The 23,535-nt window shown below is 43.7% G+C and overlaps 1 protein-coding gene across 2 annotated transcripts in view; it reads left to right on the forward strand.

Annotated features, from left to right (window-relative positions):
• The window catches only part of b4galt2 (UDP-Gal:betaGlcNAc beta 1,4- galactosyltransferase, polypeptide 2), a 403,368-nt gene that overhangs the window by 58,975 nt on the left and 320,858 nt on the right, over positions 1–23,535 (forward strand). The window contains exon 2 of one of the 2 annotated variants that reach the window (XM_068037000.1): positions 8,683–9,070. The exons of the other annotated variant lie outside the window; for it this stretch is intronic. Within the exon in view, the coding sequence (XP_067893101.1) occupies positions 8,758–9,070 (313 nt within the window). The 5' untranslated portion in view covers positions 8,683–8,757. The remainder of the gene's footprint in view (positions 1–8,682; positions 9,071–23,535) is intronic. 2 annotated transcript variants of the gene reach the window in all.

Below are 23,535 nucleotides of genomic sequence, written 5' to 3' on the forward strand. Positions count from 1 at the left end.
TGACCTCACTGTTCCTGGATGCCTGAAATCCCCTATAGATGGCACCAGAATGACATTGATATTGTAATGTGGGAAATCGATGCCATACAGCCTGCTAGATCTTAGTGATAAACTTTCTTCAAGGTCAGTGGTGAGTGCTGTCCCTTCGCCACTGACTGCAAAATCTGGGCCATAGTGTTGAGAGTGCAAAACGCTCTTTCGATAAAGTCAGTCATTGATCTAGAGACTGATGCATACAAGCAATTACAACTGCTCTTGATTGACCTTTGTGGTTTATATAGCTGTGATTTCTTGGATTTAGCCATTTGGACCTGTTGTCTTAAAAGGACAGGCCAGATTTGCAGCAGAACAGCAGTTGTGCTCCAGATTAGAGGCTGCCCATTGTCGGTGCTTAGTTAGAGGAAAGCGACTGAGGATAGATATAATCCAAGTCTTCAAAATGCTAAGGTGTTATTTAACTTGGATTATGATTGCAAAATAGAGGGTGCAGGTTCAGTGCTAAGGAAGAAAGAATACATTTTTATTTACATACCACCAGTCATGACCTCAGGATGTTTCAAATTGGAAGTATAGTCATTGTTACATTGCAAGGAAATGCAGCAGCCAATTTGCACATAACAGGGTTCCAGAAACAGCATTGAGATAATCGATCAGATAATATGTTTTTGATGGTGTTGGTTGGGGAAAAGATGCCAGGTGGGAGAACTTCCCTGCTCCTCTTCGAATTGTGTCAATGGATCTTTTACACCCACCTGAAATGGCGGACAGGCCTTGGTTTAACATCACACAAAAAGCAGTACCTCTGACAGCATAGCACTTGCCCAGCACTGCACTGAAGAGTTGGCCTAGATTATGTGCTCAGTCTCTGGAATGGGGATTGAATTCACATCCTGACTTAGAGGGGAGAGTGCTGCTACTGAGCCTAGGCTGACCGCTGAACCATCAAGCGAAAGATAAGAATGTTTTTCTCTAGAATAGTGCCTATATTGAACAGACCTAGTGAAAAACTATTGATATTGTGTTGATTAATGCTTTTAAAAGGAACTGGATAAATATCAGAATGGGAATGGAAATGAAAGTTCTATTACTTTATAAGCATGATAGTTGCCATGCTGCTGGGAGTCTGTGGAATGCAACTGACTGTTATTTAATAGTGGAGATGTTGGAATGGGTAGATGATGTGGAGCTTTTCTTGATTATCTGAAAGAACTTTTCCTTCAAAGGCTAAATGACTGGGATGAAGTCCATGATGCTCTATTTATTTATTTAGAGATACAGCACTGAAACAGGCCCTTCGGCCCACCGAGTCTGTGCTGACCATCAACCACCCATTTTATACTAATCCTACATTAATCCCATATTCCTTACCACATCCCCACAATTCTTCCACCATCTACCTATACGAGGGGCAATTTACAATGGGAAATTTACAATGGCCAATTTACCTATCAACCTGCAAGTCTTTGGCTGTGGGAGGAAACCGGAGCACCCGGTGGAAACCCACGCGGTCACAGGGAGAACTTGCAAACTCCACACAGGCAGTACCCAGAATTGAACCCGGGTCGCTGGAGCTGTGAGGCTGCCGTGCTCGCCACTGCGCCGCCCCAAATGTTGCTATTTAACCATTGTTCATTAGCTGGGAAGCACTTTGGCAATCGCAGTATTGGTTGGTAGTTCTTGAATGCTAGTGTCACAATCTGTAAGGAATGGGCTCTATCGGAAGATATCCATTATATTTTGTAAAAGTAGCTTCCCTAGGAATGCTTTGTCAATTATACAGGAGATGAGCACAATTTACATAGCTTCCAAGATGCATAGGGAAGTAAATATCAATCAGGAATACAGCTTGTCCTCGCATAGTTCTGATATGTATGTGTGTATGGACAACATTCCATAGCTGTCAAGTCTCACTTATTTCCACTGCCAGTCACTATTTCATTTCAGTAGAAAAATGTAGCTTGATTTTGTTTCTCATATAAATATTACACTTCCTGTACCATGGGATCTTTTACATGCTCATGAGAGGGTAGATGGTGCCTTGGTTTAATGTGTCATATGAAAGATGACACCTCTGACAGTGCAGCTTTCCCTCGGTACTGCTCTGAAGAATTGACCTAGATTATGTGCTCAAGTCTCTCGGGTGGGGCTTGAACCCTTGTACTTCTGACTTATCACTGAGCCACAACTGACATTTAAAAGAATCCACTGCTTTCTATGAATTCACCTTTAAAATGTACGAGTGTACCTAGAAAACAGTGAGCCTTGCTGTGCTTCCAGTTATTGTTTCATTAATTTCTTGGTTGAGGTATTTAATCTGAGTTCAGGTGGACATAAAGGATTTTAAAGAGGGTGTTTCTTCCAATGTTTTGGCCAAGGTTTATTCCTGAAGTTATGCTACCAAAAAAACCGATTAAGTGGTCATTTGTCAATACTTCTGTGGGACATTGCTGTATATAACTTGGGTGCCATGTTTGCCTACAAAATCCACTTCAAAAGCAATGAGCTGTGAAGGGCTTTGAGATGTCCTGATAGACACCACTGTCAACCAATGAGTGCACTGTGTTCAGTCAATGAATTGGAAATGGGGCGGGACTTATTGCATGATTTATGGAAAACAAAGTCTAATCACCCAGCAAACTCATAATTTTAAAAATGTATCTGACCTACAACAAAGATAACTTAACAACTTCTCCCCAAAAAGGCAGGGCATTTTCTCCAGCAAAAAGTAAATACAAATTATGTGCGTGAGATCAACACCAGTCACTTACAGAAATACCTTCTCCAGGCATGATTGACAGGGGAAATTACTTGCATCCTGGTTGGGAATTGTGGTGTTACTATACGAAACGTATACATATGCAAGTTTATTATTTTTCTCTCTTTGTCTTCTCTCTGCCTCTTTTTGTCTTTAACCAGGTGTGAACTACCAAGTTTCATGATGTAAATGATTGTCATAAGGTGGAAGCATAGAATAAGTGAAATGGATGATTTTAACATGAAGAGATTGAATTGAATCAATGTTTCACCAACAGAATTGAGTAATCTGCAGTAGATTTTAGTAAAATTAGAAAAGTTACTACATTATTGTTTTATGTTACAGCATATCCCATGCCTACAGTGCAACAACCCTGTTGTACCAAATACAAAGTTAGTTTTGCATTCTGGCTTCCATTGTCATTTACAGTCCGCTTTTCCCAGTCTCACCTAGGTTGACTATATGAGGAAGGGGAACTGACCATGGTGGGGACTGTTTTTCTTTCTTGCGTAGGAAGGGTGCTGTAGATATAGGGAGCTAAATGGCCTTTTATCCTGTTCCAGGTAGGTTTTGAGTAAAATGGTTGTAACCAATTCTAGAGCTTCAGGTCAGGGAGTGCGTAACACCATTCGGGTGGTGGTGAAGGATAATGAAGGAGGTGCACCAGTTGACCGTACCTTATTCATTAAGAAAATCCTTATTGATTGCTGTGGATTCCAAGCTGCAGACATTTTCTGCCTGCAGGACTTCCCCAGCAGTGGATATTTCGACATGATGTTCAAGAACGTGGCTGGATGCATCAAGTTTCTGAAGGTGTTCAAGGAGAAGGGAAACCAGGCGCCACTGTTGATCCTCACATTGGAGCCACTCTTAACGCTGCTGTCGCAACACAACCGGGTGGTGACAATTCACCTCTATAACCCCCATGTTCTTGTCGTGGATGTACTCACCTTCCCTGCCAGGTACGTCAAGGTGGCCAGCAGCAGCACTAATGTCAAGGGCCCATTTGGGATTTGGACCAGCAAGCAGCAGGTCAAGGAGACCTTGAAGGTGGATGCCAACGGGGCCATCATCCATCCTCCCTCCAGGGGAAGTCGAGGTTTCTTGGTCTGTGCGGGGCAGCCCAGCATTTGTCTCACCTGTGACAAATCTGGTCACGTGGCAACCAACTGCAGCACAGTCGTCTGCAAGAACTGCAAGAAGGAAGGCCATCAGACCAAGGACTGCAAACAGAGTAAGTGCTGCAACCTGTGCTGTGCGGCAGGCCACCTCTACAAAACCTGCCCCAAACGCTGCCTCAGTTATGCTCAGGCGGCAAGGTCCAAGGAAAGGCCGGGAGAAGGAATGATGAATGCGTCTGGTGGGAAGGAGAAAAATAACCCTCTCCGCAGCGAGGAAAATCTACCTAAGAAGGAGAAGTCGGGAGGCAGCTGCAACCAAGGACCCAACACCTACCCCGTGCCTGGAAACCCCTCCTCGACAGACAGAATCAATGGAGGAGGAGACAGCAGATGGACAAACTGGTCAGTGGCAAGTGGTACAAAGGAAAACCACAAAGAAACAATCTCCAAAAAAGGAAGAGGCCACCACCCAAACCAGTGGCAAGAGGAGGCTACCGGCTGAGACAGACTACAGCAGTTCGTCCTCACTGGACGAGGAAGGACCAGAACGACGGCACCTGCAAAAGAAGCAGCAGAACTCAAAGGAACTGGAAAATAATGCCCCCCAGCTCCAGGGTACTGGAAGCTGTTCTGGGCCTTTTGCGCCCCAAACCCAAAGTGCCGAACCGAGCGACATGCCCAGCGCACCCCAGCTTTGGGATACTGAGAGCAAAGAAGTGTCTGGTGCACTCCAGCTCTGGGAAGCCGGGAGCAGTGATTTCTTGGAGGAGGAACAGAGGGGAAAGACACTAACAGCAGAGGACAGCCCAAGGCTTGCTGCCTATAAGATGCCCCCGATGTCACCCCAGTGGTACAAACCCCCCGTGAGAAGCCAGGAGGGGTTTCTGAGCCCAACGAATGTGAAAGAGCTTGCGCACACTATGGGTATGCAGGAACATACCCAAGGACTGGGACTAGCAAGGACCCCTGGTGTGGGAAGCAACGCCCAACTTTAAAATGGGTATAAAGACTGCTTCGATTAATGAGCGTTGCACTAAATCCACTACGCGATGTGTTTTGACCTTGGACTACCTTGCCAAGGTCAAAGCCAACCTGCTGTTTCTGCAGGAGTATGGAATACCACGCCTCAGCACCTACAGGCAATGATCGCGATGGTGGTCCCACGGGCCATCGATCTGGTCAGGGGGAAATGATTCCCCGTTCCTCTGGTCTGGGTATTCTGCTACGGGGAGGCAACTTCACCACCTCCGAAGTTAAAGAGGTGGTGAGCGCTCACCTCGTAGCAGATGTAATGTACAAAAATGCTCTGCTCTGGTTGATCAACGTGCATGCCCCGGTTCAGTGCAGCGAGCGGCTGACCGTTTTCCAGCAGCTCCCACTTCTGCTGGCGACATCCAGGCCAGTCATTCTAGGCGGTGGCTTCAACTGCATCATTGATGCAGCTGGACGATCCGGCAGGGATGACTGCAAACTGGACGCTACATCCAGATTCCTAATGGAAACAGTAAAAGATGCCAAGCTGCACGACGTCTTCAGCAAACTTGCAAAAGGAGTGGAGCATAGATACCCCTGGTCAAGATCGGATGGGTCTGCCCGTTCCAGGATTGACTTCCTGTTTTTTTCCCATGCTGTCATGATCAGATCCACCGACGTCAAGCTGGTGTTCTTCTCTGACCACTGCCTCTTACTGGCTGTCACTTACAGGACAACCAGTGGGTTGGCAGGGGGACATGGAAGCTCAATGCTACACTGCTAACCCCAGCGAACATTGAGGAACTCGAAAGTGATTACAAAGGTTGGAGAACTGTGAAACCCCTCTGAGTCTCCAGTTCACTGGTGGGAAGTGATCAAGGAGAACATCAAGAGGTTCTTTATCTCCAAAGGTGTTCAGAGGGCGAGAGAGAGACAGAGGGAAATGTCCCAACTTCAGAAAAGAATGCAAAATCTGCTCCTGCTGCAGTTGATGGGGGTCGAGGTCAAGGAAGATCTCCAAGAGGTGAGGAGCCAGCAGGCCTCTCTCTTTGCCACGGAGGCCTCCAAGATCATCTTCCGGTTCAGAGTCCGCTCCGTTGAGCAGGATGAGATGTGCTTGCGTTTCTTCTTCCAAAAGGTACGCAGAGAGAGCTCTGTGATCAGCAGCCTGAAGGAAGAGGATGGCTCGGTAACGTCTTCACAGTCCGACATAATAAGGATCAGCAATTCCTTTTATGCTGGGCTGTACGACGTGAAGCCCACAACCAGCATGGCCTCCCAGTCCTTCCTGTCATCTATCATGGAGGTCTTGGATAACAGCATGCGGGAGACACTGGACAAACTGCGAACTCTGGATGAGCTGACAAATGCCGTCAAGTCCTCGAGATGAGTAAAACACCCGGAAGCGACAGTTGAGTTGTATTCAGCTCTATGGGACTGGATCGGCCCAGATGTGCTGGTAATATACGAGAATATGCTTCTGGCTGGCAGCATATCAGAATCCTTGAGGAAAGGCATAATCACCCTCATCTACAAGCGGAAGGGTGAGAAGCCGGAAATTAGAAATTGGCGGCCCATCTCACTGCTTAATGTTGACTACAAGATTCTGTCCAAAGTCATCGCCAGTTGCGTCAAGTCTGCTCTGGAGTTGGTGATTCACCCTGACCAGACCTGCACTGTCCCCGGCAGGAAGATCTCTGATAGTCTTGTGCTGCTAAGGGATACGATCGCCTATGTATGGGACAGGAGGGTGGACACCTGCCTCATCAGCTTGGACCAGGAGAAGGCTTTTGACAGGATATCGCACACCTACATGATGGACGTGCTCTCCAAAATGGGGTTTGGGGAGGAAATCTGCAATTGGATCAAACTGCTCTACACAAACATCAGTAGCGTAGTCTCAATCAATGGGTGGGAATCACAAAGTTTCCCAATCCAATCTGGAGTCAGACAGGGCTGTCCTCTCTCCCCTGTCTTGTTTGTTTGCTGTATCAAACCTTTTGCTAAGTCCATTAGGAAGGATGCGGGCATAAGAGGGGTGACAATCCCAGGCAGCGGAGGCACTCAGGTAAAACCTCCCTGTACATGGACGACATTGCCGTCTTCTGCTCTGATCTGTTGTCCATTCACAGACTGATGACCATCTGCGACCAGTTCGAACTGGCCCCGGGAGCCAAAGTTAACCACAGCAAGAGTGAGGCCATGTTCTTTGGGAACTGGGCCGACCGATCCTTTGTCCCCTTCACCGTCAGGTCAGACTACCTGAAGGTGCTGGGGATATGATTCGGAAGGGCCGGGGCGTGCGCCAAAACCTGGAAGGAGCGAGTAGCCAGAGTACACCATAAACTGTGCATATGGGAGCAGCGATCTCTCTCCATTTTGGGTAAGAACCTGGTCATCAGGTGCGAGGTGCTCACGTTGTTGCTGTACGTGGCGCAGGTCTGGCCCAAACCCTACTCCTGGCAGTCACCCGAGCCATTTTCTGCTTTATCTGGAGATCCAAAATGGACTGGGTCTGGAGGGACATGATGTTCAAATCTCTGGATAAGGGCAGGAAAAACGTACCCAATGTGGCCCTCATCATGATGACCACCTTCGTGTGCGGCTGCATCAAGCTGTGCGTAGAGCCTCAGTGCGCAAACACCAAGTGTCACTACGTGCTGAGGTTCTATGTGTCCCCGGTGTTGCGAGGGATGGGTCTGGTGACATTGCCGCGTAATGCTCCATCCAGTTGGACTGTGCCATACCACCTATCCTTCGTGGGAAAGTTTCTGCGGAAAAACACCTTTGACCACCAATCCATCAGGCAGTTGTCTGCATGGAATGTCCTCAAGGCCCTACGGGAAAAGGAGACGGTGGATCCTGTTGGATGGTTCCCCAAGCAGATTGCCAATGTCATTTGGCAGAATGCCTCATCACCAGAACTTTCAAACCAGCACCAAGATGTAGCTTGGCTGGTGGTGAGAAGAGTCCTCCCTGTCAGATCCTTCCTGCACACCCGGAATCTTGCCCCCTCCACACGCTGCCCTCGAGGTGGCTGTGGTGGGGAAGAGACAGTTGCCCACTTCCTTCTGGAATGTGTCTTTGCAAAGCAGGTGTGGAAAGAGATGCAGTGGTTTTTGTCGCGGTTCATCCCAAGCGGCTCTGTAACACAGGACTCTGTGCTCTATGGGCTGTTCCCAGGGACGCACACCGAGACAAACATCAACTGCTGCTGGAGGAGCATCAATTCGGTGAAAGGCGCTCTTTGGTCTGCCCAAAACCAGCTGGTCTTCCCGTGCAAAGAGTTTTCCACGACCGAGTGTTGCAGACTGGCACATTCCAAGGTCCAGGACTGAGGAACGCACTGAAGCTCGGGACAGCCGCTGCAAAGGCTCAATGGAGAAAGACCATTGTGTAAGGTCCTCCCACCAAAGTGAACTGAGGGGCTGGAGCCATGGAAAACCCCTCGGGCTGTATGCACCAAATATGGGTTTGCTGTAAAATCTACATGGCATGTAAAATGGAATGGAAGAGTTGTGAGGCAACTCACTCCTGTATTGAAGAAAACTGATTTCCTTTGCACTTTTTGGAATGTCAACTTGGTGCTGTTTTGTAATGCATTTTTTTAAACAGATTTTTATGAATGAGGTATATTTTTGGGAAAAAATTCATGAAAAATATGTTTCCATCTCCTCAAAAAGACACATTTTGATTCGCTTTAAACACCTTTTTAAATGTTCTGAATTTAAATTACTTATGATGTTGATATTGTCTCTTCCCCCACCCCTCCCCCATCTTGCTCCTGTTAAAATATTTGAAAGGTTTAATGAGTGCAATCATTTCATTTCACAGGTAGTACTTGGAATGTGACAGAAGCTCTGGAAGATAAGCTAATGTGCTGCTCCACTAACTTGCTGTGTACAGAAAATGTCCAGACTGATGTTAGGGAAGACTTTGGAAAGAATATGCAAAGCAGTACTCTTGCTGTGTCTAGTGCACTTTCTTATTATGATGATCTTCTACTTGGACGTCTACACCCAAAGGTTCGACATATTCAGCCGCTTTAACAATAGGAATTACTCCAAGATGCATCAGTACTTTAACATCTCAAAGCCCAATGGGACCTCACTGACTTTCCTGGGGGGCGAAGATCATTTTGTGTCAAACAGGAAGTTGGAAAATAACCTTACAGTCACAAAGAAGCCTTTACCGATGTGCCCTGATGTCCCACAGGGGTTAGGTAGGCTGATGAATTCAACTTTTTTTTTGTTTTTTAAAAAAAAGCTTGTTATGGGTTGATCTGTTAAAATGCATTGTGATTCAAGTTTTAAAGGTGCTGTAATTCTGAATTGATATAGTCTCTTCTCGTCTTGCTAATATTGAGATTCTGTGCCAACAATCCATTGTTTCCTTTACATTCCATTATTGGTTTGAATGAGTACCTTTCTTGGGGCAGTATTTTGAACAGAGACAAAGCTGAACAGACTGCAGCTTCCATTCCTTATTTGTTTTATTAGCTTGTTAGTGGGAAACATCCACTATTCCAGTTGAGCTGCTGAAAGGCATGGATACATTGGATTCAAGATGTCTTTCAACAAGTCTAGCAGAAATTGGTTGAAAATTATAAATTTACGAAATCAAAATGGGAGGGTTGAAGGTTTGACATACCAGTTAAAGAGCAGAAATTATTTAAAGCCTGCTTCAACCAGACATCAAAATTTACAGTCACAGGCTACTAACTAATGAGTTTTGATTGCTAATTGTTAAATAAGTGACTCCCAAATGTCTTTGTACCACAGTGACTCCCAAATGTCTTTGTGCCATTGAGAGATTCTTGCTGTAAAAATATCTACTGTTATTTGTCAATGTTGGATTGAAATCTACCATTTAAAAAAACATAATTGTCACTGCCATTGGAATCAGGAGCACCACATTTGTTCGTGGGTGACCATGGCCATAATGTGAACAATTCTGTGAATCCACATGTAGAAATTTTGTGTAGACTATTAAATAACGTGCAGGTGAGCAGTGTGAATGATCATTAGTTGGTCTGGGGAAGTATTTCCTTTGTTAAAGGTGTTATCATTATGATAACGTATCTGGTTGTTTGCCTTGTTTATGAACTGAGGAGGACGAATCAACAATGTGCTGATGCGAACCTGGCAGTCAGCTCCCCTCCTCCACTATAGGCCAGTTGTTTTTTTTCTTTCAGAGAAAGTTACAAACTAAGGTTACAAAATTTAAAAATGGCATTTTAAATGTTTGTGGTGCAAATTTGGTGCACAGCATTGAAGCAGCAGAGCTTTTGCAGCAGGCCTTTTCTGGACTCTGGCTATCTGAAAACTTCGATTTAGTGACCCTCTGTTGACATCTAGGTGAAGCTGTTTGCAACAAAATCATTGCAGATCCTCAGAATTTTATACTTGGGTTACTCCAAAGTTGTGCTCCTTTACGTCACTTCCGTTGTAGACCTTATGTATTTTTCCTTTTTGTTACAATGAATTGTAACCTAACAGTTGCTCACTTACCCCAATTCAACCATTTTTTTGGGGTGAAATTATTTATTTTTTCACACCCATCTCTCCTGGCTGTCATGTGCTATTTTCAAAGTGTGAGCGACCTTTCCCTATGACATGCAGTAAAACCAAAATGGTCCAGATCTGTTGTAGTGCATCGATGCATCTACAGTGCAGGGACCACTGAACAGCGCAAAAGAGGAAATTCTGGAGGAAGTAACTTGCGCTATTAATTTTGCCTCTCTATTTTCCTGGGACTTCTGTGCTGTTCCGTCATTAGCCTTGCAAAAAAAATGAGAGATTTGCTATCAAAGCTCCACCCCAATTAAAATCAATAGTGTTCACAATTTTGCTAAATTAACACCAGTTTTCATGCTGTTGCCACTTCGACCACTAGTGCCATTATTTTGGTATAACAGCAGTGTGATATATTGCTCCAAAATCTGTTTCCTTTGTCACAACTTGCAACTAATAAATATATTGCCAGTGTTGTCACATGAATTCAGAAGGTACATTTGGCCTGTTAATTCTAACTGAGCAAGAAGTAGCAGTATCTGGCTTTCGTGAGTGCATTTAACGTTTGACAAAGGTCAAGTATTAATCCATTTAAAAGTGGAACGAGAAAAGCCATTGTTAAGAGAGGAGTGGGAAAATTACTGGGCTAAGGATGAAAGGAAGAAATTAATCTCTGATAAAACAATTGAAGAAGCTGATAAGTGATGGGATGGTTCACAGGCTGATATTTTAAAATGAGTGCTGAGATAGCTCCCTTCATGGGATGTGGGTGTCACGGGCAAGGCCAGCATTTGTTGCCCATCCCTAATTGCCCTTGACAACTGAATGGCTTGCTAAGCCATTTCAGAGGGCTTTTAAAAGTCAACCATATTGCTGTGGCTCTGGAATCCCATATAGGCCAGACCAGTAATGGTAGATTTCCTTCCCTGAAGGGCATTAGCAAACCAAATGGGTTTTTACAACAATTGGTAGTTTCATGGCACTATCACTGAGACTAGCTTACAATTCCAGAATTTAAAAAAATTAATTAATTGGATTTACATTCCACCAGCTGCTCTGCTGGGATTTGAGCCCGTCTCCCCAGGGCATTAACCTGGGTCTCCTGAAACCTATATCTCAGCATCCATATCTCAGTAATCCATCTGGATTACTAGTTAATTAGACATTACCACTACGCCCGCATCTCCCCCTAGATAGATTTCTGATGAATTGCTTGCAATCTTTAGTTATGCGGAGAATCTTATTCCTAAGTGTCCTATGCCAACTATCATTTTTCGTAATCATGTATCTTTGTCCATCAGACATTTTGATTTAGAAACAAACAGTTCTCACCGAGAATGGGTTGCAGTTTAAGTACCATCACAACTGTTGTCAATAAGAAAACAAGTAGTTTTTGCAAGGTGGAAATGAATCTAGGGTTTTACTTATTCTCTTGGTGGTAGAGACAACAATACATAATTTAAATGTACTTGACTGAATTTAAAGTGATAACTAAGAAATGGACAGAGAGTATCAATGATTACATTGCAATGGGTTTTTGCATTGGTCATTGACTTCTCCGCCATCATTGCTGCTACTTACTTTATGTTACTAACAGCAAGGTCGACACACTAAAGAGCAAAATTTACAAAATTTGTCAGAATTTTATACAGGGTGACTCCGAAGACTTTTTCCTTTGCATCAGTTCTGTAGTTGACTGGATGTATTTTTTTATAAGCAGTTGTGACCAAGTGTTGTTGAAATCCTATTCCAACCAAGGTTTTAATTTCAAAAAAAAATTATTTAATGGTAAGCTCTGGAAAATTTTACTCAATCTCTCCTATGTGCTTTTTCCTCCTTGACAGAGGGTGGCGGGGGAGGGGGAAGAAAATTTGATCTGATATGTGTGCTGTCTGGTGAATACAAGTAAGAGTGTGAGTGAAAGAAGACTTTCAAGTAAAATGTTTAAAATAAAAACTTTATTAGAGGGCATTAATGGTACGCTCTTGAAACACTTCAATGTGGTGACAAGGGAGTGTTTATAAGTGGCAGATATTCTTGTATTTATATCATGGGAACAATATACTGTTCTCATTTGTTCCATTCCTGGAAGGTGTGGCTGGCTCCTCTTGCCTTCTCTGACATGGTAATTAAATTATCAGTGACATTGAATCATCATATGCTAAATTATTGAATTGGCATTGACTGCCCTGGCCACCTCTTTTCACTTATCTGCTGCAACTCTCCTCGGGATCCTCCTTTTCTGTTAGTTCTTAAGCACGATCTAAATGCTTAGAATCTCCTAAAACCTATATCTCAGCATCCATAAGGTGGGAAGCTTTGTGCCCTGCCACAGCCCTCGAGAACATTAAAGAAACTTCTTAGCTGCATGCAAGACAAAGTTTGGCGTAGTGACCTCTTCAAGCGGCTGTCGGCCTTTTAAGTCTGGCAGTAACTTGCTATTTTCCATCCCATTCAGATGCATTTGCAGTGGTTGGAGCTCAAACATACTGTTTGTGTTAAGTTGACCCTGCCAAATACAATAGGATGGGCGTTAGTATCATTGAGTGAGCAGAAGTCCTGCATGCCACACTTCTGGTGACAGCTATGCCACGGCGGAATATCCAGTCTTGTGTGTCTGCCTTGGACATGATTTATTTATCTTGACAGCATATTTATTTTTAGAGCCGAACTGACTGTATTAATATTTATGGCTGGCAGCTGCATTTAAAGTTAGATTTCTCATAGAAATGTAATTTGCACGGAGCCTTTCCGCAGCATATTTCCAGCCACGTGATGTCTCAACAACACTTCAGGCACTTCTGAGATTCAGCTGTCAGTGGCAGAAATGGGCAGCTTTGTTCTGCAGCAATGTTTATTGTGGAACAATGATCTTATGGCAGGGTGAAATGAAGTTGATGAGCAAGGTGACTTCCAAATAGAATATTCCTGGTTGCTAAACTAATTATGCCATAGCAGATAGGTTCCTGTGGATGATATGTTGATGTGATTTTTCCATTGCTATTCTTCTGATTTTGTGATAACTACCTAGGGACAGTGAAAAGATTTCAAGGAAGCACATGGTTTAATAGGTTTAGGCTTTAGGCCACGGAGCTGTAAAGAGAGACAAATGAGCTTAATATTTGTTCATTGGAAAAAAGATTATGCTGGGGAGGTGTGAGCACCGGTTTTAAATTTTGATGGTAATCTGGAGATGGATGCAGGCAGGCATTTTGAACAAGAACATAAAATATGAATTGGGATAGGGCCATTTGACCCAATGAATCTGTATCATCCAGCAAAACACTGTCACAGACTCTGGGTGACATTTTATGCTCTCCCTTGCGGCGGGTTTGGAGGCAGGGAGAACATAAAATTGGGTGGGATGCTGGCGGGGAGCGGGGGTGGGGAGGCCAAAATTTAGTCCGGGGTGAGAAGACCGGTGAACGGCCTTTCTGCCCTGCTGCCAGTTGAGGCCCACAACTGGGTAGTTAATCCCTAATTAAGGTCCTCCTCCTGCTGTAGCTGCAATTACCCATGTGGCAGGTGGCCCTGTCGCCATACTGGAAGCAAGGCACGAAAAACTGAGGTGGGAACCCCTCGTTCAAAGGCACAGCGCCTGAACAAGATACCCAGCATCGGGAAGGGGGAAGGGGGCCTGCTGAAAGCCACCTCCCTGCCCTTGTTGCCAACCCTCTTCCCGTGACCCTCACCCCACGAGACCCCTCCTGCCCTCACCTACCTTAAGCCTGGTTCTAGTCCTGCACCTTAGTGTCTGGTCAGTACAGCTACAGCAGCAGCTGCTGGCATTTGATGGACCGACAGCTCTGCAAGGCTGGGACTTCCGGTGACAGGGTGTCCTAAATCCTATGGAAGGCCTGCCGCTGTCAAGTTAAGTGCCTGATTGGCATTAAATTCGGCAGGCCTTCCGTACAAGAGGTGATGCAGGGATCTTGGTGTCAGTTTCCCCCGACTTCAAGACCCCTGCCACCAGCATAAAATTCCACCCTTCCATTTATTTAATCACCTCAGTGACCTGAATAAATGCAGATCCAGTTTCCAGTAAGGTAAATTTTCTTGACCTTTTCAGGAAATTGTGTAGGAGATCCTTTTAATACCACAATCTACATTATTCAAATCTAACAAGTAGCATTCAACAGATAGCATTTCCATGGTTCCAACCATCATTTCCACTAAGCTACGCACATGCATTGCCTCCACAGCAACCTGGAAGCTTCCGTGCAGGGTGCTCACAAGTTGTCGCCTTTAAGATACTGTGCTTGTGTGGCCACACAAAAAATTTAAATGTGCCACATACTGAAATGAGCAGGCCACACACAACTGAAATAAACATAGAGGATATGTTGGTTCCAACGCACAGGAACCATAATATGCCCTCTCTAGCTCATCTTGACCAGGTAACCCACCTCCTGCTCCCTCGACCCTATTTGCAATAAACTGCTGGCTGCCTGATTTCCCTTCCTGATCCCCATATTGGCTGATATGGCTAATGATTCTCTCTCAGGTGCTGCCCCCTCACCTTCAGATCTACCATCATCACCCCACTCCTCATAAATAAGCACCTTTGGCCTCTCTGCCCTTACAAACTACAGTCCTCTCTCCAACGTCCCTTTCATTTTCAAAGTCCTTGAATGTGCTGTCGCCTCTGTTATGATGGTGCTTCTATATTTTTTGTTAAGTTTTTTTTGAGGACTCATGTACTTTAGAATTATGGACATTGTTTTATTTGGGAAAACTGAAAAGGATTCCATGGATGATTTTTCACTGGGGTCATTGAAAGGACACAGAGGTCTTGTTTGAAAACAGCATTTACTGGCAGGTCTTCAGATAAATACCCAGCAGGGGCTTTTTGACTTTGGGTAGATGTTTCTGAGAAGTGACAGGTCAAGATTTATTGGGATTAGGAGGTTTGACTCTTGAGATATTGTTTTTGGTTTCGCTTTGGACAGAGTGTTGGGGTGTGAACTGTTTTGAAGGCATTTGGAGAAAACCAGTCAAGAGAAGAGTCACCATCAGCTCACCCTCTTCCATCTCTTTGACAACTTCCTGAGAATCAAGTGTCGGAAATAGAGAAACTGATACTGCATTTTTCCTGACAACCTGCCAGAAACCCCTGTTTCTGCATTTTTCTTGGAAAGCCTGCCATACTGATCTTCAATGTCACCTGAAAAGAACTGTTTCAGAAAGATTCCAGTGACAACCGTCTACGCATATTTGGGATGCCAAACCAAAAAGGGACAACTGACTTCTTGCCATATATTTTTTTCCTTTCAAGAATTAGCAAGTATTTGGCCAAAGTATTCTTTGTCTTTTTTTTGTAACAAGCTCTAAAGAGAAATTCTCTTTTTTTTATAGCTAATGTGTATGTGAGGGGCTGAGGTAAAAGGGAACTTTCATATTTCACTCTGTGTGTTAATGCTTTACTTCATTACTGGGTATGTCTTGTTTTATAATAAACTGACAATTTTGTTGTTTAATAAAGAAACCTGGCTGGTGTATTTTATTCTGGGATGAAGAGTAGAGTCCATGATTGACTGTATCGGTAACTGGGTAAATATTTAAATATATGTTGTGACCTGTGGAGAAGTGGAACTAGAAAAAACAGTGTACACCTCCTACCTCGGTCACAACACCACCCAAATCTATCCCCATCTTTCCCAGGTCTCCACGTTTAAATCCCTCCAATCAGGTTTCCCCCCCTTCCACAGTACTAAATCAGCTCTAATCAAAGTCACAAATGACATCCTGTGTGACTGTGACCATGGCAAACTATCTCCCTTCATCCTTCTTGACTTGTCTGGAACCTTTAACATGATTGACCACACCATCCTCCTCCAACACCTCTGTCGTTGTCTAGCTAGGTGGGACTGCACTTGCCTGTTTCTATTCTTGTCTTTCCAGTCATAACCAGAGAATAACCCACAATGGCTTCTCTTCCCATGCCTACACTGCTACCTCTGGAGTCCCATATGGATCTGACCTTGGCCCCTCAGCTACATATTGCCACTTGGCAATATCATTCAAAAACACAATGTCAGGTTCCACATGTACACTGAGGACACCCACCTCGATCTCACCACTACCTCCCTAAACCCCTCCACTGTCTCTCAATTATCACACTGCTTGTCTGACAGCCAGTACTGGATGAGAAGAAATTTCCTCTAATTAATTTTTATGAAGACCAAAACCATTGTCTTCAGTTCCCGTTCCAATCTCCGTTTTCTAGCAATTGACTCCATCCCTGTCCCTGGCAACTGTATGAGGTTAAACCAGACTATTCACAACCTTGGTGTCATATTTGATGCTGAGATGAGCTTCTGACCACATATCCACGGCATCACTAAGACCCCCTACTTCCATCTCTAACATCATCTGACTCTGTCCCTGCCTCAAGTCATCTCCTGAAACTGTCACCTTTATTACCTGTAGACTTGACTATTTCAATGCGCTCTTGGCCAGCATTCCATCTTAAACCCTCCATAAATTTGAGCTCATCCAAAATTTCTCATTTCTGAACTTGCGTTAAGTCCTTTTCACCATTCAGTCTGTGCTTGCTGACCTGCGTTGGCTCCCAGTCCGTTAATGTCTCAATTCTAAAATTATCCTCCTTGTTTTCAAATTCCTCCATAGCCTCACCTCTCCCGATCTCTGTAATCTCCTCCAACCCTACAATCCTCCGTGGTGTTTGTACTCCTCCAATTCTGGCCTCTTGAGTATCCCCTATTTAAATTATTTCACCATTGGTGACTGTGTCTTCAACTGTCGAGGCTGTGGAATTCCCTCGCTAAACCTCTTTCGATATCTTTACTCTGTTAAGATGCTCCTTAAAACCTATTAGGTTGATCAAGCTTTTATTCATCTGCCATAATAGCTCCTTATGTGGCTCATGGTCATATTTTGCTTTATAGTGCCCCTGTGAAGTGCCTTAGGACATTTTACTGTGTTAAAGGCAATACATAAATGCAACTTTTTGATCGTCTTTTGTTACCTATTATATCTTTCAATTCAATTCTTAACTAGATAGGGGTTGCAAGCTAAGAAGATATCTTGAGAGTAACTGGCATACTCAGTGTTGTTAATTTATGAACAGACTACCACCTAGCACATTGAACAATGTTGTGGCATCGTAGCAATCTCCTCCTTATCCTTGCCCCAGAAACAAATGTGTTATATGTTAAAAAGAAGCCTCAGTCCTTTGTTGCCTCTTCCTTTAGTAGCAGTGCAGCATTTAGTGAATTAGTTTTAAAAATAGTATTAACCTGCAAGACATGTTGGAACTTCAACACCTTGTGGCAGTGTGGAGAATGTGCCCGTGATTTCCCTCACCATGAATTCTCAGTCTTAACTGTTCTGAAAGGCACAGATGGTAGATACCAGGTACTTTTCCAGAAGGAAATTTAAAGGTACAGCCACTCAAGATTGCTTTCACATATTTGCTAGAAGCCAACTATACAGTGGTAATGACAGAGGTCAGGGGCAACTCTCCAAGTCATCCTGTTATCCAACGAAGTTGTGTAGAGCAAGAGACACAAGGAAAAAAAAGGAAAATTATGATTGAAGAATAGAAAATATACACGTGGGACACAATGTTTGTTGAAAATCAAAGTAGTGTATAATTTCTGAGTTGGTATATTTCCAGTCAGATTATGAACTGTAATGTGATAGAGATCCTAAAAATGGGGTTTATGTATTTTTTATGTCATTTGATTTGAAAAAAAACTATACTATTACTTATTAAAATTTGAACTTTTATTATTTCTATTATTTACTGTGATTTGATGTACTGAAATCTAGGTGTATGCACATTTGTATGATCATTTTGTACCAAGGCCTTGAAAAGTGTCTGTGAAAAGTAATCAGATGTATTGTCAGATCTGAATTATCACCAATACAGTGATGAAATATATAAACAGAGAGAATGAGAAAGTCTTCATTCAGGCATGGTTGCTTTCTTCTGGCCTTACATAGAACATAGAACAGTACAGCACAGTACAGGCCCTTCGGCCCACGATGTTGTGCCAAACCTTTAACCTACTCTAAGATCAAACTAACTACCTACCCTTCATTCTACTATCATCCATGTACCTATCCAAGAGTCGCTTAAATGCCCCTAATGTATCTGCTTCTACTACCACCGCTGGCAGCGCATTCCACGCACCCACCACTCTCTGTGTAAAGAACCTATCTCTGACATCTCCCCGAAACCTTCCTCCAATCACCTTAAAATTATGCCCCCTGGTGATAGCCCTTTCCACCCTGGGAAAAAGTCTCTGACTATCCACTCTATCTATGCCTCTCATCATCTTGTACCCCTCTATCAAGTCACCTCTCATCCTTCTTCGCTCCAATGAGAAAAGCCCTAGCTCCCTCAATCTTTCTTCATAGGACATGCCCTCCAGTCCAGGCAGCTTCCTGGTAAATCTCCTCTGCACCCTCTCTAAAGCTTACACATCCTTCCTATAATGAGGCGACCAGAACTGAACACAATATTCCAAGTGTGGTCGATCCAGGGCTTTATAGAGCTGCAGCATAACCTCGCGGCTCTTAAACTCAATCCCCCTGTTAATGAAAGCCAACACACCATACGACTTCTTAACAACCCTATCAACTTGGGTGGCAACTTTGAGCGATCTATGGACATGGACCCCAAGATCCCTCTGTTCCTCCACACTACCAAGAATCCTGTCTTTAAGCCTGTATTCTGCATTTAAATTCGACCTTCCAAAATGAATCACCACACTTTTCCAGGTTGAACTCCATCTGTCACTTCTCAGCCCAGCTCTGCATCCTGTCAATGTCCCGCTGCAACCTAGAACAGCCTTCCACACGATCCACAACTCCAGCAACCTTCGTGTCATCGGCAAACTTGCTAACCCAGCCTTCCACTTCCTCATCCAAGTCATTTATAAAAATCACAAAGAGCAGAGGTCCCAGAACAGATCCTTGTGGAACACCACTGGTCACCGAGCTCCATGCTGAATACTTTCCATCTACTACCACCCTCTGACTTCTATGGGCCAGCCAATTTTGTATCCAGACAGCCAACTTTCCCTGAATCCCATGCCTCCTCACTTTCTGAATGAGCCTACCATGGGGAACCTTATCAAACGCCTTGCTAAAATCCATATACACCACATCCACTGCTCTTCCTTCATCAATGTGTTTTGTCACATCTTCAAAGAATTCAATAAGGCTTGTGAGGCATGACCTGCCCCTCACAAAGCCATGCTGACTGTCTCTAATCAAATCATGCCTTTCCAAATAATCATAAATCCTGTCTCTCAGAATCCTCTCCAATAATTTGCCCACTACCGACGTAAGACTGACTGGTCTATAATTCCCAGGGTTATCCCTATTCCCTTTCTTGAAAAAGGGAACAACATTTGCCACCCTCCAATCATCCGGTACTACTCCAGTGGACAGTGAGGACGCAAAGATCATCGCCAAAGGCGCAGCAATCTCTTCCCTCACTTCCCGTAATATCCTTGGGTATATCCCGTCTGGCCCCGGGGACTTATCTGTCCTCATATCATTCAAAATTTCCAGCACATCCTCCCTCTTAACCTCAACCTGTTCGAGCATATCAGCCTGTTCCACGCTGTCCTCACAAACGACCAGGTCCCTCTCACTAGTGTATACTGAAGCAAAGTATTCATTTAGGACCTCCCCTACCTCCTCCGACTCCAGGCACAAGTTTCCTCCACTATCCCTGATCGGCCCTACCCTCACTCTGGCCATCCTCTTGTTCCTCACATAAGTGTAGAACGCCTTGGGAATTTCCTTAATCCTACCCGCCAAGACTTTTTCATGTCCCCTTCTAGCTCTCCTGAGTCCATTCTTCAGTTCCTTCCTGGCTACCTTGTAACCCTCTAGAGCCCTGTCTGATCCTTGCTTCCTCAACTTTAAGTAAGCTTCCTTCTTCCTCTTGACTAGCTGTTCCACATCTCTTATGGAGATCATTTTAGATTCTAAATCCAATTGAGGTGCATGGAAAGTGAAAGTAACTAAATCTTTTGAGAAAATGAGACTACATAGTCAGTGGCTATAAATGTATCTTACATTTTTATTTTCTCTTTGTATGTTTGTCTTTCCATTGAATCAATATCTGGTGCAATTCAGTAATTTTTAATTACTTCTTAATGGATATTAATAATCTGTTGTTTGTTAATGATGTATGAAGGACATGAGGGGTTGATCTTCCTCATCAGAGCTCCTGGGAGATGCTGAGTTTCCAAGCACTGGAGAAGTTTATGGAGCTTTCCTAAATGGACAGACTAGGGTCTGTATCTTCAATAGGTGAAGGCCCAGTGTTGCTATGGAAATGAGGTGGGGCTAGGGTCCTTCCCAGCTCTGTCCCCTCAATTTCTTCTATTTTCATCGATGAGGTAGCCAATGCCCCCAAAGAGCTGGCAGTGGAGCTTGCACTGGGACCATTCTCTGACCAGAGCAACCTGAAGAGGACAAGAGCATTGGTTAATTTTTCTCATCTCGAAGGACCTTCGGCATTGGGACCGTTTTGGCTGCCGTACTCCAGATAAAGGACAGCAGCCAGGCTTGCAGTTCCACTTCTGATTATGACCTGCTTTCCAGTGCAAGATCCCAGTAAGGGGGTAGTGGTGGCTTTAGGACAGGTGCAGCATATTTCAAGTATGTTGCACCTATTTGACTCCTGGCACAAGGATGGAGAGAAGTCCTGCTTTTGACGTGCAACCATTTTGATACCTTCAGGCATGTACAGGATTGGCAAGGACGATTTCAGTCTATTTGACCAGCTCTAAAATATAATAACAGACTTGTATCATTCCTTACATCCTTAATTGATTTTTCTTGCTAAATATCTGCACAAAATTTCTATTATTTTCACCTTTGCTTTCCTTGAGGGTCCAATTCAAACATTGACCACGCTTATTGTGAAGTATTGGCCTCAACATTAAGCCCTGCCGTGAGCTGTGGGGGGTGGGGGTGTTGGTTTAAAATTTTTTAAACGAGGAAAGTGCCCCCAGACTGCTTCTTCTTTTAGCTCTGTGTTCAGGGAAATGAAAAGTATTGTAGCTCTTTCCATTCCTAAAATGCAGCCAAACCATTCTTGATAAGTGTTTTTTCTCGTCCAAACCATGTCCTTATAATTATATGATTCATGATTCTTTACATCCTGGTTACTCCCAGTTCCTCCTGACCTCACTGCCTTAGCCTTATTTCCTCAGCAGTAATTGGTCTCCATTATCCCTTAATTGATTCAAATGACTTCTGGAAACTTGAAGATTCAACTGACCGTTTTAAAATGGTGTTTCTTATGAGGATCTGCTGATCTTTTGCTGGAATGATGGTGTGGAGGGAGTCATGTCCTTAGAAACTTTTCTAAGCTTTGACTTGGGTGTATCCTGTTACCTCTCTGTTATCTATTTTGATATTCACAAGTATTCTCTAATATTGGGGAATTTTAACCCTACTTTCGGGTTGGAAATTGAGTGTGTGGGCAGTTAGAATGCCCTGGGTGATTTCCCACCAGCTTTGCAACAATTGTGCTTTTAACCTGCTGTTCTGAGTAGGTAGCAAAGGCATTCATCTGAAGCTGTCATGTGTCTGCTTTAAATATTCAAGCTGGTGGGGTGGGGGGGGGGGGGTGGGGGGGAACGGGCGCTGATGATGTCCTCAACCCTAGTGCTGCAGGGAGCTCATATTAAATATTGGTTCAGATTTTTTGGTTGTAATGATGGCAAAACTGTCAGTGTTTGGCCGTTATTTCTCTGTGAAACTGACAGAAACTTCTGGCATCCATCATGTGCAGTTAAACACAGAAATACAGAGGCTGCTGTCAGTGATTCCCTGCTGATGCACAGAGTGCTCTGTTGAAGTTCTTGTGGATGGAAATTAATTCAAAATCACTGATTTGACATGAACTTAAAGTTTTTAAGCTCTGTTCTCACCATCAAAACCCTTGGAGAAATTAAGCCTTGTTGAATGAAGTGTAACTGGGTTTTTAATGGTGTACTAAATCATGATTACTGTTGAACAACCTCTCTGGTTCTGACAAAACTAATTTTATGTTTGTGGCATGTCAGATTTCTTCATTCCGTGATAAAAATTCCATGGAATTTTAAGGTAATTCTCTTTTTTTTAAGTCTGTTTATTTCAGCTTCTACCTTGATCCCATGCATATGTCCTAAACTTGATTTCACTTTCTGTAAAATTATAGAAAGTAAATGATAAAACCTGCTTGTTGCTTCCTGGTTGGCTGTCTGTGACAATTCTTCAATGTGATTGGCTGTTTAGCAATAGTCATCAAGTAGGCTGGGTGCCAGAGATCTCCTATAGATGGCACCAGAATGCCATTAACGTTGGGCAAGGTGAAATCCACGCCACAGAGCTCGCTAGATCTTTGTGGGCAGCTTTTTTCGACACTGGCTACAAAATCAGGGCCAAGATTCTTGATTTGGGCTTGCAGTATCACGCAGGTCCAGTTCTCCACCATTACATCACACATAAAAGGCCTACAGTATGCAATCCCGATGGCTCTTATACGAAGAACACACAATTTTTCTGAATATCCCAGTGTACCATCTTATACAGCTCACTCTTTATCACTTTCAGATCAAAGTAGAAAGCATATTTGAAGAATAGGTGTAAAATCCATTAACACCAGCTATCAGACTGATGGGGATGAGCACAGATTATAGATAGGAAATCTAGAAAGTGCCAGACTTGAAAATGAGCTCCTATAACCCCTTGGGAGTTAATGTATAACCACTGCTCCTTCAGAATCATTCTGCAACAATTGCTGTCATCATTCATCAAGAGGAGGCTATGATTTAAAGCTGTAGACTATTGTACTGAATTGCTCTGTAATTTCCAAATGTTAGAAAGGGATATATTTATCTTTGTTGTTCCTTTCTGCTATACTATGGAACAGCTGGTTTTAGGGAGGTTGAACTGGAAAGTGTGTTGTACTTTCTGTTGTGATATCATAAAGGTCCACATTAGTGACCTCATGAATATAATGCAGTTCATAGAACCAGTATTTCTAATCACAATGTCTCTGGAGTATAACTCCTTAACTATAGACAGTGAGGCAATTTTGGGGTTGGGGGGTGGGGTGGGGTTTGGGTACACCGATCAGCATTGACATGGTCAATGATGCTGTCAATCAGTGCAGTTGGAATACACTTTTCAGAAA

Source organism: Heterodontus francisci, chromosome 8, assembly GCF_036365525.1.
Source record: "Heterodontus francisci isolate sHetFra1 chromosome 8, sHetFra1.hap1, whole genome shotgun sequence".
Classification (NCBI taxonomy): domain Eukaryota; kingdom Metazoa; phylum Chordata; class Chondrichthyes; order Heterodontiformes; family Heterodontidae; genus Heterodontus; species Heterodontus francisci.